This window comes from Cylas formicarius, unplaced genomic scaffold (assembly GCF_029955315.1).
Source record: "Cylas formicarius isolate icCylForm1 unplaced genomic scaffold, icCylForm1.1 PGA_scaffold_4__25_contigs__length_36172078, whole genome shotgun sequence".
NCBI lineage: Eukaryota > Metazoa > Arthropoda > Insecta > Coleoptera > Brentidae > Cylas > Cylas formicarius.
The window spans coordinates 7,476,465-7,492,056 of NW_026844334.1; the positions used below are offsets into that span (position 1 = coordinate 7,476,465).

A 15,592-nucleotide genomic window follows, 5' to 3' on the forward strand; every position below is an offset into this window, starting at 1 on the left:
CGGCGAGAGAATAATTAATACCGACGCGTTTTAAATATCGGCAACCGAAAACGGATCGAGATATTTTTCGCAATACGGGTGTCCGCAATTGTTGTGCAAGCCGAATTTTAAGCCAGAACGTAACACAAACGCTGCTTAGTTTAAGTAGACTTTCACTCCAATACTGAAAATTTACCACTCCTGTTTTGGAGCCACTAATTTCAATGCAAAATCAGAGAGGTCGTCATCGGACTTTAAAATAGTGTCAGGGTAACTTTTTCTGGCCTCATGGTCACGAATTTCTTCAGCCCTTTCACATAACTTCCAAACATCCTAACATCAGAGCAATGAATTTCTTAGTTTTCATAGCTAATTATAAGTTCTATTTCCTTTCAGAGCAGAAACATTGTCTCAACCTAAATCTCATAGCTAGGAATTAAACCACCTTACCTCTGTTCTTCTCTCAAACAGTTGACATTGACTCTCCGTTTGTTACCGCAGTACTTGCGGTACGTACAAAACGTTACTGACAAAATATCAAATATTCTTCAAACACATAACATCAGAACCAGATTTTCTACTGGTCAAAAAATCTCCTTCTACGATCAAAGATACAATTCTACTCGAGACAGCAGGTGTTTACTGGATGCCGTGCTGGGTTAAATAAAAAAAAAAGGAGAAACACGAATTTGAAATAGCCATAAGGTCAAATCAAGGAGAGATCAGTTGCATCAGCATCAGCAGTTTCCGAATATAAATATGAATTTGGGTTGCTCATTGCTCATGATGGGTAGTTGTTGCATATCAGTGGTGATTGACCACTGTCACAACACTTTATACTCGGTGTTGAAAAACTTCCCAAGACGGGGATAAAGATCGACCATGCCCCAGCTCGCACACAGAAACATTAACATACTTACGGATAGTCAGGCATCATAGAGAGCAGTGAAATCACCTGGACGCTACTCTAAAATTGTAAGAAGCTGCCATGAGCGAAACAAAAAAGCCTTTTGGAGCGGAAGAAGGTCGATATTAGTTATTTGTCGTCAATCCGCAAACAATGCAATCGACACCCATAGGGCAGAGGAAGTAGTCCTGGGATTGTTCGCTTTTTCTTTACAGTAATTATTTTAAATTTGACCTAATAAGACTGTATCCATGATTAACAACAGGCGTGTTCGACTTAAAAGCTACATATTCCAGACATTCAGATAATTAGGGCTTCTCGATAATTGGGGACTTATTCTTACATTTCCCCGACATCAAACATCTCCTAGCATTATTTTCCCTTTAATATCTAAAACGGTGATTATCGATCCTAACACTTCTCTTCGAAGTTACTCTAGTTAGTCGAGACGAAAAACACAAACAATATGCGGACACCCGATATTTTAGCGGAAACATTTAAGAGCAAGTAAAACATACCTCGATGCAGGATTTGGCGTGTTGCCGTGGACTGAGGAAGAAGGTTCCGTCTACCAGTGGATACCTGTCGAACACCAGTAGTTGTTCCTCGCAGAGGATGCAGTGGACCTTCGACCGGCCCTGAGAGGCGAGAGTGGACAGAATGAAGCAGCGGGTGTCGTCGTTTCCATGATTCCCCTCGTCCTCCGTCTGTAACAGATAAATATTTTCATTAGGTGATGGTAGTGGAGCTTGAGGATGTTGGTAATTAGCCAGTTGACACAAAAACCATTTCCTAATAAAGCCAAGATCGTTACGCTGAGCGTTCGTATTAAAACCAAGTACGGATTTGCATAAAATATTCCCACAGTAGACGAGATCGTAACTGGCTTCCTTATATACACTCCCCGCATCATCTTGTAACCATATTACCCAGAATCTCGAACTTTATTTTCGGACTGTTCGTTTCATGAATATAAACGACCCCCGGTGCAATACGAAGGTAAAGATAACTGGAAACTGCAGCAGGCATCGTAAAATACTTTACGACCTCTTCGTCTGCAAGAATATCTCGTGTGTTCTTTTTGGCCATCGACGAAAAGCGAACGGTTTGCTCAATAGCGACAACTGCAGGAAGCGCGTCGCAAAATAAATTTTTGTTTACACTATAAAACTGGCCCGTTAACATGCCGATAGCATTGTAGATACCGATCTTAATTGTTCGGAATATGTTTTGGGTCGATTAATCGTCTTGGCAGGCAACCAAAACTTGGCACGACGTATTGTACACTGCTGCTGCTAGCTGCAACGGCCTGCCTATCATTTACTTCTTTTTGAAACCTCTCGGCATACAAAAATTATTAATATCGGTGAATGAAAGTGACTTAATTTGATATGATAACTGGCGATAGTCTCTTCGTTAGGGAGAGAAAGAATAAAACGCTTCTTGTAACGCAGTCGTAAACCAGGACAAGATGTGTGCTAGCTTCCACTGGAAGTTCAATTATATCGGGAAAATGTAATGAAAACGGTCAATGAACAATGGAAACTACTATCCAAAAAAGTTTAAACGAATGACAAGTTTAAAATTGAGAAAATTGGCGATACTGTCTTCGTTAGCGAGAGAAAGAATAAAACGCTTCTTGTAACGCAGTTGTAAACCAGGACAAGATGTGTGCTAGCTTCTACTGGCAGTTAAATTAGATGGATAAATATATCGAGGAAACTGTAATGAAAACAATCAATGAACAACGGAAACTACTACTCAAAAAATTTAAATGAATGAAAAGTTTAAACTAGGGAAGATTGACGGATTATGCTAATTTGTTGACCTGTGATCTCAATATTTAGTATATTTATTGATTAATTAACTAGGACTTCAAAATAATATTCACTATAAACAATAAAGCTAAAATTTAACATGACGCACCTACTAAAATTGCAATTCACCATTGAATAGTGAAGTGAAGAAGAAACAGTATAAACACTATGGCAATTCTCGATGGACCAGAAAAATATTCCTTAAGGTTATATATGGCAAATGTTGAATGCGTATTTAAAGAGTTTGGCCTGAGAATCTGACAGTTTACACTTTTTTATAACATGGAGAGTTGGGTGATTTATTGTTTAATTTATTTTTTATTTGTTTTTCACGATCATCTGATGTTTAATGGATTTTTTAAATGGCCTCAAATAAAACAAATATAATATTTATAATATAATGAATTTCGAGACTAAAATTAAGTGACCTTTTAGTTCCTAAGCATCTGGAGCTTTGAAAATAAATCAAGAAGAATTAAGTTAAAACTAGTATGATTGTTGGTTAATTACTGTTATATGCAAACTTTAACAATCAACTTTACTTTTGAGTCAATTTTTTAAAACAACCCACTCATAAAAACAACTATTTGTGATGACCTAAGGATCTGCAACAAAAAAGAAAGAATCCTGAAAGGCAGCTTTAAAGAGAATGAGAATCATGAATGTACAACACAAATAAATATCGGTATTTTCAAGTAAATCTATACAATTTGTTTTATATTATTATTATTATTATTACTATTGTTAATTTTTTATCTAATCTATGTTACTTACTGTCATAGAGTAGGAACATATAAAAATGTATTGACTTTTCTTTTTATATCCGCCCATGACTGTGGCGAAAAAAAAAATCCGTTCAAAACCGCGTAAATTCGAATGCCGTTTCATACGTCATAAACAAATCACTTAACCGCGTGGAAGCACTTTCCGGGGAGCCATTAAACGGAAATCCCCCGATAACAACGAAAGTTTTATTGTCCGGGGTAAACTTTCGTATGATATACTGCGAACTATTAAGACTAAAACGAAATCCATTAGTACGTGAGGGCGGGGTGGAGAAGAAGGAGACGCGACGATACTAAACAACAACAACGCGCGAGAAGAAGAAAAACGTTGCAACAATTTCATTTCAATCGGACGTCTCGGAGGAAAGTCGCAGAAACAAAAACATCAAAGGGCAGGCATTTTCCCGGGACATAGACGGTAATTGGCCGACCGCCTCGCTTCGGGCATCTGACAGGTCCTGACTGCAGAAAGATTGGAAACATTTTGACCGATCGTCCGGGGTCAATCGTTTCGCGTAATAATTTTCCCTCCGGTCCGTAACGAATTTTTACTTTTCTGTCCGGGCAGGTTAATCCGGTTCCATAATAAGGCGGGGATTGACTCCGGATATAGAAATTCTGACAATCGGAAATTTTCTCGCTCGCGTCGGGCTTCTGATTGCAAGGTTGGCAGTTCCGAGAGATTAATTGAAAAGATATTAAGGAACGCGGGAGGTTTTCTGTCCTATAATTCACTTTGACGCGCCGGGGAGTTGCTAAGGCAAAATGAATTTTGCGTATTTCTTCAGGTAGACTACTTTTTGCAAAATAGTAAATGAAGAGTAAAGGAAAAAAAAGATGAGGGTCCAAGAAACTTAATTCTGGCTAATTTCGATTTTTATTTAGGAAGACTACTCTAGAACATGGTAAACAAAAATAGGATTTTGGAATATAATTATTGCTAACTTGAACTAAAATACTTTTTGACAGAATATACAAAAAATATGTAACTTGTCAATGCAAAATTATAAAAAAGAAACTTTAATTCCGATGCAAAAATAACTTGGCAATAAAGATGAAGGTCCATAATCATTACTCATCGCATGTAATGGTGGGTACTCAAAAGCAATATTAAAGTTGGTGTTGAATATTTCTCTATATTTTTCATATGAAACCAATTTGTCAGGATATTTTTGTTTTTCTTAATATTGAGCTCAGCAGGTAAATAAATTAGCCAAGCCATAGTGAGACTTTCTACTCTTAAAACATCTAATGTGTTCCATGACCGAATCTGTTACTTCTTTAGAAAATCGGATTTCAATGTGTAGTTTATAGCCTCTTCGCAGTTATCCCATGTATGGCTAAAAAAGCTTTATAGCACACTGGGATTTCACAGAGTTCGTTGTTTTTTAAAAATTTCACCTTATAAGTATACGAAAATGAATGAAAATCAGCTTCATCTTCAGATTTCCTAGGACGATGGCGTGTTACAGGTTTGCACGTTATTAAACCAATCAGATAAAGGAATTGTTCATCATAACTTTGTAGTTGATTAAACTTAGACACGATCGTGCTTAAATCGACTGCAGTGAGATATTGGAAACATTTGCAGTCGTGTCCAGTTTGATGACTACTTAAGCGTAACTTTTTAGTTACATCCTGCATTCGTCCATAGGTTTTCTTTTCCTTGTTTTTTGTTGCTCAGCCATTATTCAACAACAAGAAATACACCACAAAACTTTAAGAACAATAATTACACCAATAAACTTCAACGTCAATAAAAACAAGTCGGTAAATAGGGATTGAACTGTATGCATTATTTACGATCATAAGACGTCGAAATAGCACGGCGTTGCCATTTCCTATGGACTATCATCTTTCTTGTGCACAACCTCTTGGACCTTCATCTTTTTTGCCCACGGATATACATTTTAAATTCTGTTTATCTTTGTACTGTCACCTTTCTAGCCATTTCTTATAGGTGGGTAGTATTCTATAGCCGATATATTATACGAAATAACTGTGTTATTTGGGCAAAAAATGGACCCACATCTTTTTTCCCCCGTACTCTCCAAATGTTTTGGTTTTTAAATGTAAAAATGAAAGTGATTTACTTTTATTTCAGTCACCTTTGGAATAGGTTATTTTAGTAGTTTATTTAATGTTTATTCTATAAAACACCCAAAGCAGCGACATCCGACTTGATGACAACCAAACAAGTAGTATGGTCGTTATTTGATTAAATCTCAAATTCAATCCATATCGCTGGGATATCGTTTACCATAACATCTTTACGAGACCATTTAGAACTCCATTCCAATTTCCACTACCTTGGATATCAAAATAAACCGGAAACATTTCAAACAGATTTTCTACGATCGATCAGGCTAAAAGACCAGTTTCTGACACTAAACTAAAAGTACTACCTAACTAAAGTACTTGTATCAAAACCTATTCTTCTATGAAATGCAGGAAATTCATCCAAGAATTCCATTGACACAGGCTTTTATCCTTTTTCCATTTGGGACTCAATCATCCGCCCAACTATTAAAACTTTCCCCTCCCAAGTCCTCTTCTGCTTCTTAACACTCTACCGATTACTTGTTAACGTAAAATTTCTTTTTTTTTTCTAATTAAAGTGGTAACATTATTTTAAATTCAAAGATTGAGTTAAGTTAAAAATAAAAAATATCAAAAATCATGGCATCGACATATTATTTTGACAGCACATTTATGTCCCAAATTTTAAGATAATGCAAAATTGTTAAATAGTCGAGGAACAGTGATACATAACCTAATAATAATGAACCCTGAAGATATATCTCGGGTCTAAAAATATTCTGTCCCTTTTATTGTCCAAAAAATACCACATAAGCGATTGACAACGGTCATTGCTTATCAAGATGACGTCAAATTTGTCAAATTTTTTGACATCACACAAAAGAACCTGAAAGATGTCCACCTTCGATTTTAAGATTATCAAAATTGTGAAACTCTAGAGGAACATTGATAAATAACCTAATAATAATGATCCTGAAGATATATCTCGGGTCTAAAAATAATCTGTCCCTCTTATAGCCCATAAAACAGCCCATAAGCGCTTTTAAGTCTCCGAAATCTAAAAACAGCACGCGCGGTCTTTAATTCATAATAAAGGGCTTTTCGCTCATCTATAAATTAAAAGCATAACACCCCCCGCGACCTTCTATAAGATCGACGTTCCTCGGACGTAATAACAACGTTGTGCAAACAACCGTTCAGTCCTCGGCCGTCCGTTAGATTCCCGACAGCGGGTTTATTACGGGACCCGAACCAGACTTAATACGATACAGCTCCGTTTACTCGCAGGATCTTCAAAAGAGAATTTATTTAATAGAAAGGGACTTTCCGACCAAGAAGGGTGAGAAAATCTGTATATCAAAATCTCCTATTTGAAAAAAAATCCCCAGATATCTTTGAAATAGTCAAAAAACATCCCATTAGAATGATTTTGTGATATAACAAGGGATATTTTACATTAAAGGAAGAATCAATGTTTCACCATATGTGTTTTTATAGTAAAAATATAACGAAATTGCTTCCCCAAGGAATGTAAAATAACCAAGTAAAACTTTTTTTGTGAAGAATGATCCCTAAAAATTAAAATTAGGTTCGTGTCCAAAAAATATTACCCTAAACATATATATATATAGTAATTTTTCATATTCATTTGTTTAATTTAACTGGAAGTTTTCATTTACATTTCTTGTTATAATAAACTCTATAGATGGGGGATGTCAAATTGCATAACGTAACTTTAAAGCATAATTTTTACCTGAATACCGTTTTTATAAGTAATTTTTAGCTTTTACAGTCATCTAAAAAATTAACCCATTTTGGTTGAAAAAGAAATACTTTAATATCTAAACATGGGCATTAAACAAGTAACGTTTGTGTTCCTCAAACAGCATGTTTCATTAACGCCACTTTAGTCACGAGATGGGCGCCGTGGTGTCAGTGTTTAATAACCGAAAGACTGAAGACGCTTATTTTTGGATACATTTTTGAAAAAACACGCGACGTGTGACGTAACCATCAGAAATGACAAACGTCAAAATACCGTCACTGGCTTAAATCTAGCGAAAACATCCGATCGCTTCGAAACCCGTGACTAAAATATCGTGTTTTGCGGTCTTTAACGAAGCTGATAGATATTTACTTTTTTTCTTATTGAACTAATAAAGAAAAATAAGCATTTACGACTGATAAGTCCAGCAAAAACTAATGAGGAATTTCAACTTCTAAAATTTTAACATGTAAAGTAGAAGTGCACCTGCAAATTAAGTTAGTTGTGATTTAGAAGTTTTTTCTCTCTAGGTGATATTTATATAAATAACAAATTTTTCCCTTTTGTTATTTTCCTTGGTTACTCAGGGAATATCTGAGATCTCATCGGGAGTTTCTAATTCGGCATTTTTTATTCCTCCCTCTGGTTCCAAATACTCGAATTTTTTTTTTTTTTTTGGATCTGAAACACAAAAACTAGTTGCCAGTAACCTCGAGAAAGCATTCATTACAGTTTTACAATTTCAAAGATATTCGTGGTCAAAGATTGAAAAATTTAAAGAAAAATAACTTTTTGTTCTGAATTTTGTTATTGGCTGTTAAATGTTTTCGATTATTCTTATAGAAAATTTAATGCTCTACAAAAAAGGTCTCGTGTGGTTTATCGATTGCTAGAATGATTTTGAAGATATTTCCAATTTCAATCCTAATAGGTACTTATATTCATAGTTTTTAATAAGTATTATCAATGTATTCAATAAATTGATGAGTTTTTACAATATTTATCAAAAATTGGAGTTTATTTTGAGGAAATGACAGTTTTTAAATTATTTTTTACCATTTGTTTGGGAGTATATTTCTTCTTAATCAAATTTCTATAGATATTTTATTTTATAATTTTGTTTTAATCACAATTGAAGAATATAATTGAAAATTTCTGAACGGGTTCATTTAAAATTAAAAAAAAAAACACAAAAAAGACCTTTTTTGTAGAGCATTAAATTTCCTATAAAAAAACATTTCGCGATAATTATTTTTCCGTCAATGAGAAAATTCAGAACAAAAAATTATTTTTCTTTAAATTCGTCAATCTTTCACCTGGAATATCTTTGAAATGGTTCGATTTATGGAAAAATTTCCGATAAAAATTATCAATAATAATGGCTTTATGCTCTATTGGTGATAAGACTAAATGGACAATACAAAACTATAATGAGAATAATCTTCCCAATAATATTAAGATCTCATAAGTGGTAAGTATTTTCTAGAGGTAACTAGCAACTAGTTTTTCTGTATCAGATCGAAAAAAAATCGTTTTTTTTACCTATGTTAGTACTTTATTTCTTCTTGTCCACCTTCTTCTTCGTCATATGGTGATGAAGTAGGGGAGTATTTCATTTCGCTTGTGGTTCTTTGACTTAGTCAAGCTAGTTAGCGCTAACAGTACGTATTTAAGGGGTAAAGTGACACTTTTATCAAAGCAGTCACATCCTTAAAGATCCAAAATACCCCCAAGCAGGGCTTGAAAGAACAACCATTGAAACACAAACGCGTATTATTGTTTTAAGCGTCTTACGTCCATTTTTAAAGGAGAGAGGGCACTAAAATAGAACCGCTTTTGAAAAAATGGCACATTCCTTCCAAAATTCGAGTGGCGCGATAATTTTCGACAGACTTTACGACCGGGATGACGTCTGGCGATGCGTCGTTCTCGTCGTCGTCGCCCATAATCCGCTTTAATCCTTAAAGTCAAATTAAACCGTCAAAATGAACGTTTCGGGAGGGCAAAAATCAACATCGCCATTCGGTAGGGCTTTACGAGGCGGCGATAGCGCGGTCGTAAACCAGGAAATGACTCTTCGCGAAAGGCAAAGGGTTGTAAAACCGTGAATTTTAATGAACGCCACCCCGGAAAGTGCATTAACACGTATTTCTATTCATTCGATGACGCGTCCCGTTCGTCGTCCCGTTCTCGAAACTTGCGAAATTAAGCGCAATTCGGACGAAAAATGGCATACAAAACGTCGAATTATATAAATTTAACAACGGGTTTGGTTATGAATTGCTCGCGCTTAATTGCTCCCGGCCTTTTATAGGTTTCAATATAAATCGACCCTAACTGAGGGTCGGTCCGGTTAAAAGATAAATGAAGAGTTTTTCTCTGAAGAAGGGGTTGATAATATTCGAATCGTATCGCACTCCTTCGACATATTGACCCCGTAGAGTATGCAGAGTACTAGGGAAATATTCTATATTTTATAACAAAGTATATTAGGTTAGAACAGGAACATTTGATTTGGATAATGTTTTTGCGGGTTTATTTTTATTATATTATTATTATTATTATACACTATTATATTTATTTAAAAATGACTATTTACACACTACGATTCTCCTATTAATGATCTATTTATATCAGTTGATTACTTATTTCCGCGCTGTACGGATTCATTTTTCGACTGACTGGCAGCGCAGCAGCGGCGCTTCATATTTATAGAAAGCATAGTTTCCTCACAATCAGGGTCTAATTCTCCAACCGTTTCTCAAAAGTTGGCAGATGTGTTCGCTCGTCACAATATAATAAATGATAGTCAAGAGTAAAAAACACGACACACTATTAGATGCATAAAACAAGCAAGAAGTCTAGGGCTACATTTTGACACATCCCTAAGTTTTAAGGTTTAAGTCGTCAATTACTTGCGAAACAACTAAAAATAACTTTATCTAACCTTATGGATGTTTGGGTAAAATGAATAAAGACAGAATTCAGAGGGTACAAAACGCTTGCCTTTCTACATAATATACGCAGGAGGATGTCAATATCACATAAGTTACGGGAAACTAGATGGTTATCAATGGAAAATCGACCTAAATTGCATTCTGTAGTTTTGTTCCACAGTATTTACATATAATCAATGTCCCTCTTACCTAGTAAATAAGAATACGGAACCGACGTTAATACCTCACTTTATTAAAGATCGTTTTCATATAACCTTTACATATTATACGACAGTGCCCCTAGACAATTCTTTAAACAAAAACACAAACAGTACCTCCTAAATGATGGGTATGTTCTTTTCTATTTTGTCTTTTTTCTATCACTTCTGTTGTCCATTCAAAATATAATATTGATATCATAAAACTTAGCTTTTATTTCTAGATATATATTTTTGAAGATATTTTTTGTTTTTTTTTTTTCTACGATTATACTTTTGGGACTGAACTTTGACCAGTTCTAAATAACTTTCAGTCCCTTTTTGCAAATAATTATATATAATTTATACAAATATGTTTTCAACTTTATTTATCATTATTTATTCAAATATCTTTGTTGAGTTCAGAATTATGTAAATTTCTTTTTAATTTTGTGTATCTTAAACATGCCGGACATTTCAGTCAATGTGACAACAGTGCGTTGTACGCCAAACCGGCAAGGTCTACGTTTCTGCTAGGAGTAACAATTTTGTAGCGTTACGAGGTAGGCGTGCACGGCATGGGTCGTGACGTCGCCGCAATGTGAGATACAGTCCATTTATAGAATAGAAAAATTCAATAAATATTAAGTGATTGAGGAAACGCTTGTATTATTGAAGAAACAATCTTAATCAGTCAATTTTTGGAACACTGCCTTTCAAATCATAATGTCAGCCCAATACAAGTGGCCAAAATTGTTTCATCATATCACGAGTTAGTAGGATCGATGGTAGGTATCTGCTTATGTTCGATAGGTGCACGTAGTAAACTATCTGCACAGATGTCACTCTTCAATCAGCCTTACCATTTGATATCTTGCTGCCACCTTATAACATAGGTAAACTTGATTTTTCTACGTTCTTAATTGAAAAAATTGCAGCATAAACATTTTAATATCTTTAGGTCCCTTTCATTTATGGTCGTTACCATAATCTTCTACCATATCATAATCTACTAGAACAAATTTCATTACTTTTGAAAAAATTCAAAAAGCATTGGAAATCCGCTTTGTCAGGAGACGACTAAGCCTTCTGTTATTGATTTGGGGGTTATTGTTCAGCAATTTTCATTAAAACAATTTTTCGGTAAAATAAAACGTCGGAGGATGACTAAGACTGTGTATTTTGTAAAAGAAACAAATTATCCCGACATTTTTAGTACCGACAAAAGTTCTTTTCGCTTTTGTGTGCGACTCGGAGACCGACCGACTCTCGTCTGCCTAGAAGCTGAACTTTATTATAAGCTACAGGCATGCGCACTAACTGAAAACTATGACAAACAAAATATGCAACACCTTCAATAATTGCCAATCATCCAACGAACTTACCTATACGTAATTTTCGAACGTTCTATCGGCTTCATGCAGTTTATAAAAACGGAAAAACTAAAACCAATGCGTACTAAGGTAATAAACAAATATAGACATCAATATTCCGGAGTGTTATTAGTTTTTTCGGGTTTTAGGGCCAAAATCTCTAAGCAGATACCAAATTTTATTTATGCGGATTGAAGAAACTAAATTTTAAATGCAATTGCTTCTAATGTGCTAAATTTTGCAAGGAATATTAAAAAGGTTACTGCCGGCTTTCGTTCAGTTTTTTATTTTTTTTTTTGCGATTGTAAAGAGATATACTCGACCATTTTCTGTTTAAATCTTTTGTTGTTACCATTAAAGACATAATATATCTTTCGTAAAAACAAAATTATTATAAAATCTGCATCGGACAAAATAAAATTTATTTGGTTCCCACTATATACTTATGAGGAATAAAGAAAAATGTGTTAAGAAGAGCTTTAGTTAAAATTGACGTAAAAAACTAAAAACATCACATAGTTTAAGACAAGGCCTCGTATGTCACGATCAGAGAGCCAACGAACTCTCGCTCTAAATGATATTTAAAAAAGACGTCATAAAAATGATATAAAAATAAACAGCCGTAAACGAATCTTTAATTCGAACATAAGCAAACAAACGAGCGGAGCGCACAAATATTATAAGTTTAAGAAGAAATCAAGTCGTAAAGCGCTCGTCGAGCTCGCGTTACAGGGTGGAGGCACCCAAAACGAAAGAAAAAAAACAGCGTCAACTAAAGCCAAAGTCATTCGGAAAGAATCGGAGATCGACACAGGGAAACTTAATCCTTATACAGACGCGCACTTAATTGTTGCACGAACAAGTCATAAGCCGAGATCTTGCAACATTGTGTTTAAAATTTGCGTGTGTGTGTGTGTGTGTGTGTGTGTGTGGAATCGGTCGCAAGCTGGTATTGCGTGGCCTGTCTCAGGATGAGGGGAATTAATTTTTTTTTCGAGGTTTCTGTCTCGTGTCAAATCGAGCTGAAAGCTGATTATTATAATTATGCAGTAGAATGGGACGCGCAAATTATAAGATTTTTTTCTTCAGTTTCGGTTAGTTGCTATCAAGTTTTACACCAAATGTATAAAGCAATACTAAGTCACATTTCGAAGGCATTTTAGTTCGGAGGCAGGTGTACAATTTTCTCTACTGTATTTTGTGATTACTTCATAATAACAGCAACATTTTTTTATCTACCTACATTACCAGCCTACATTGGCTGAACTTTTAAAACAACTCCCGCATTTGTAGGAGGGAGGAAAAAGACCACCTCCCGCTTGCCGATGAACTGCACCATTTGTGGGGTCGGAAATGTCATTTTTTATTTAGCAGGAAGAATTTATTTCCATAACACTAGTTTGCAGCTGAAATGTTTATTATTATTATATTATTTCATCAATTGAAACTGTCGACTTAAAAAATGTCAAAAATCTAAAATAAAAGTTAATCCGTAAAAGCTTTACTGGTTCACAAGAAAGCACCACACACTTTTTTGGAATGGGTGTAATCAAAAGCACTACTGATAGCATGTTCTAAAATTACGGCAGTTAAGGAATTATTTTATTAGTATTCATTTTTATTTATTTATGGCAATACCTTCGGTTTAAAATAAACAAAATGTGTTTTCTTGAAAAAAAAAAGAAATATCAGTTGTGACTCAATACGCCCTAGCTTCTACTATCAAATACGTATTTATTATTTATAAGTTTTTATTTTTTATAAAGTAGAATATAGAATAAAGCCTAGACCTAGCTCGTTTAATTCCGACAACCCAATCTATGACATTAAAGATCTAACGTTCTCCTACCACTTAACATTTCTCAACAAAAAAAATCCTAAATTACTTGAAGAATATGATGACTGTATTCAAAATTTTGTAATTTTAGACCTTCAGAAAGGCATGTATAGAATCTTATAATTTTCCTTTAAAATTAGGGGGTCTGCTATTAAATTACGTGATACATAAAGTAACAGACTAATTTTCAGTTGGATTTTAATGAATTTTGCCAAAATAAGGTTCTCTCACATTACATAAAATAACATACCAAACACAAAGCAAATTGTTGTTAAAAAAGGAAAAGGAAGATCCTATCACAAATTTCAATTACTTACAATGTATTAATTAGAGCCTGCTAAAACAAAGTCTTCTAGAGAGTAAGGTTCTAAATCTGTTAGTAACTTTTTTATAGTGCACTTAAAGAGCTTTAGATCTGTAAAGGACTCCTTTCAGTTAAGGTTAAAATTATAAGGTTCTAATATTATATCTGTGAAATATCTGAAGCTCGAAATCCTTTCTATTTTAAAAAAAGGATATCAATGTTTCATAAATTTATAAAAAGTACACAGTCAAAATGTCCTCAGCCTTAAACACCTCCCTACAATTGTCTCTAAATTACATTTTTTTAAAGGTACGAAAAACCACAAAAATTTTCTGTGGTTGACCACTGTGACTGAAATTTTGCACATTAGATTATTTTTAAAGTTTTCATATTCATATAGTGTGCAAGAACTCTAATTCAAAGTGACCAATCAAAAAACTTCTAGTGGTAATTCGCTATACCTAATTTAATTCTCAAAATAATTAAGTTTGTTTTTTCTTTGTTTTGTTTCTTTGTTTTCTTACTCCCTACAAGTTTCAAAAATGTTTTTATAAATTGAAGTATAGCGGTTTCGGTTAATTTATTTGCTACATATCAATGCTGATGATTGTTGAGCAGTTTATACTGTTAGCCATTCCAAATATTTTAGAAAACCCGCTAATCGGTCTGTAATTAGTAATTATTTCTGGGTCCCCGTTTTATTAAAGCTATTTTAAGTTAGTCTAGGAAATACTCCATTTTCAAAGGAGTCATTAATCAATAGATAAAACACTTTACTGACATATTGAACAGAAATTTTTATTATACCACTTGGAATCTCGCTTATTCCACTGCTGTTGTTTATGTTTATTTTTAATTTGTCCAGCAAAGTGACAGATCTCGTCCGGTTTTACCGGTCTTTAAAACATGAAACTGGGGAAAAAACGTTTTTTCTAGGTTTTTTGTATTAATTCGGGCACCAGATATTCATTAAAATGATCCTGATCAAAATTAAAACTTCCCAGAAAATCTGTACAAAAATTTTTTGAACAGTTTTTATATTTACTGTTCTTTAATTTAATTATATAGTTGGAAAGTACATAAAAAAAAGAAAATTTTTGAATTCGAGCTTATGTTTTTTAATTAAAGAAGGAGCAATTACAAACTACTGGTCAGAGAATGATTGGTTTCAGCCATGTGATTCTGAAGATCACTTCAATGACTGCATAACATGTTATTACATTTTTCTAAATTTGGGATTCTTAGATTTGATGATGTGAAACTGCACGACCAGCGTTTATCAGACTTAAAAAATTCTTTACTAACAGGAACTTGAGTTTGATACTGCGTGTGAGAAAGCTTCGGTGCTACGTATTATTTACCGTTTTATATGGTATGGACGCTAAAGCAGACGCAAGTCAATAAACTGCGTTTGAGCTCTGGTGTTACAGAAGGATTTTGAAGATATCGTGGACAAAAAGGATATCAATGGATGCGAGCCGGCAATTTTTGAAACAATAAAAAAAGGAAAGTTGAATATCCAGGATATCTAATGAGGGGACCAAGATATAACTTGTTGCAGCTGGTTGTACGAGGTAGGCGAAGTGTTGAAAGGTTGGGCTGCAGCAGCACTGAGCTATTTAAAGCGGCTGTCAACAAGGTCCGCATTGCCA

At 34.3% G+C, this 15,592-nt stretch overlaps 1 protein-coding gene across 1 annotated transcript in view; it reads right to left on the minus strand.

The window, feature by feature from the left end:
- Positions 1-15,592, minus strand: part of LOC132700454 (headcase protein) — a 258,760-nt gene that overhangs the window by 13,216 nt on the left and 229,952 nt on the right. The window contains exon 3 of the mRNA XM_060667781.1: positions 1,405-1,593. Within this exon, the coding sequence (XP_060523764.1) occupies positions 1,405-1,593 (189 nt within the window). The remainder of the gene's footprint in view (positions 1-1,404; positions 1,594-15,592) is intronic.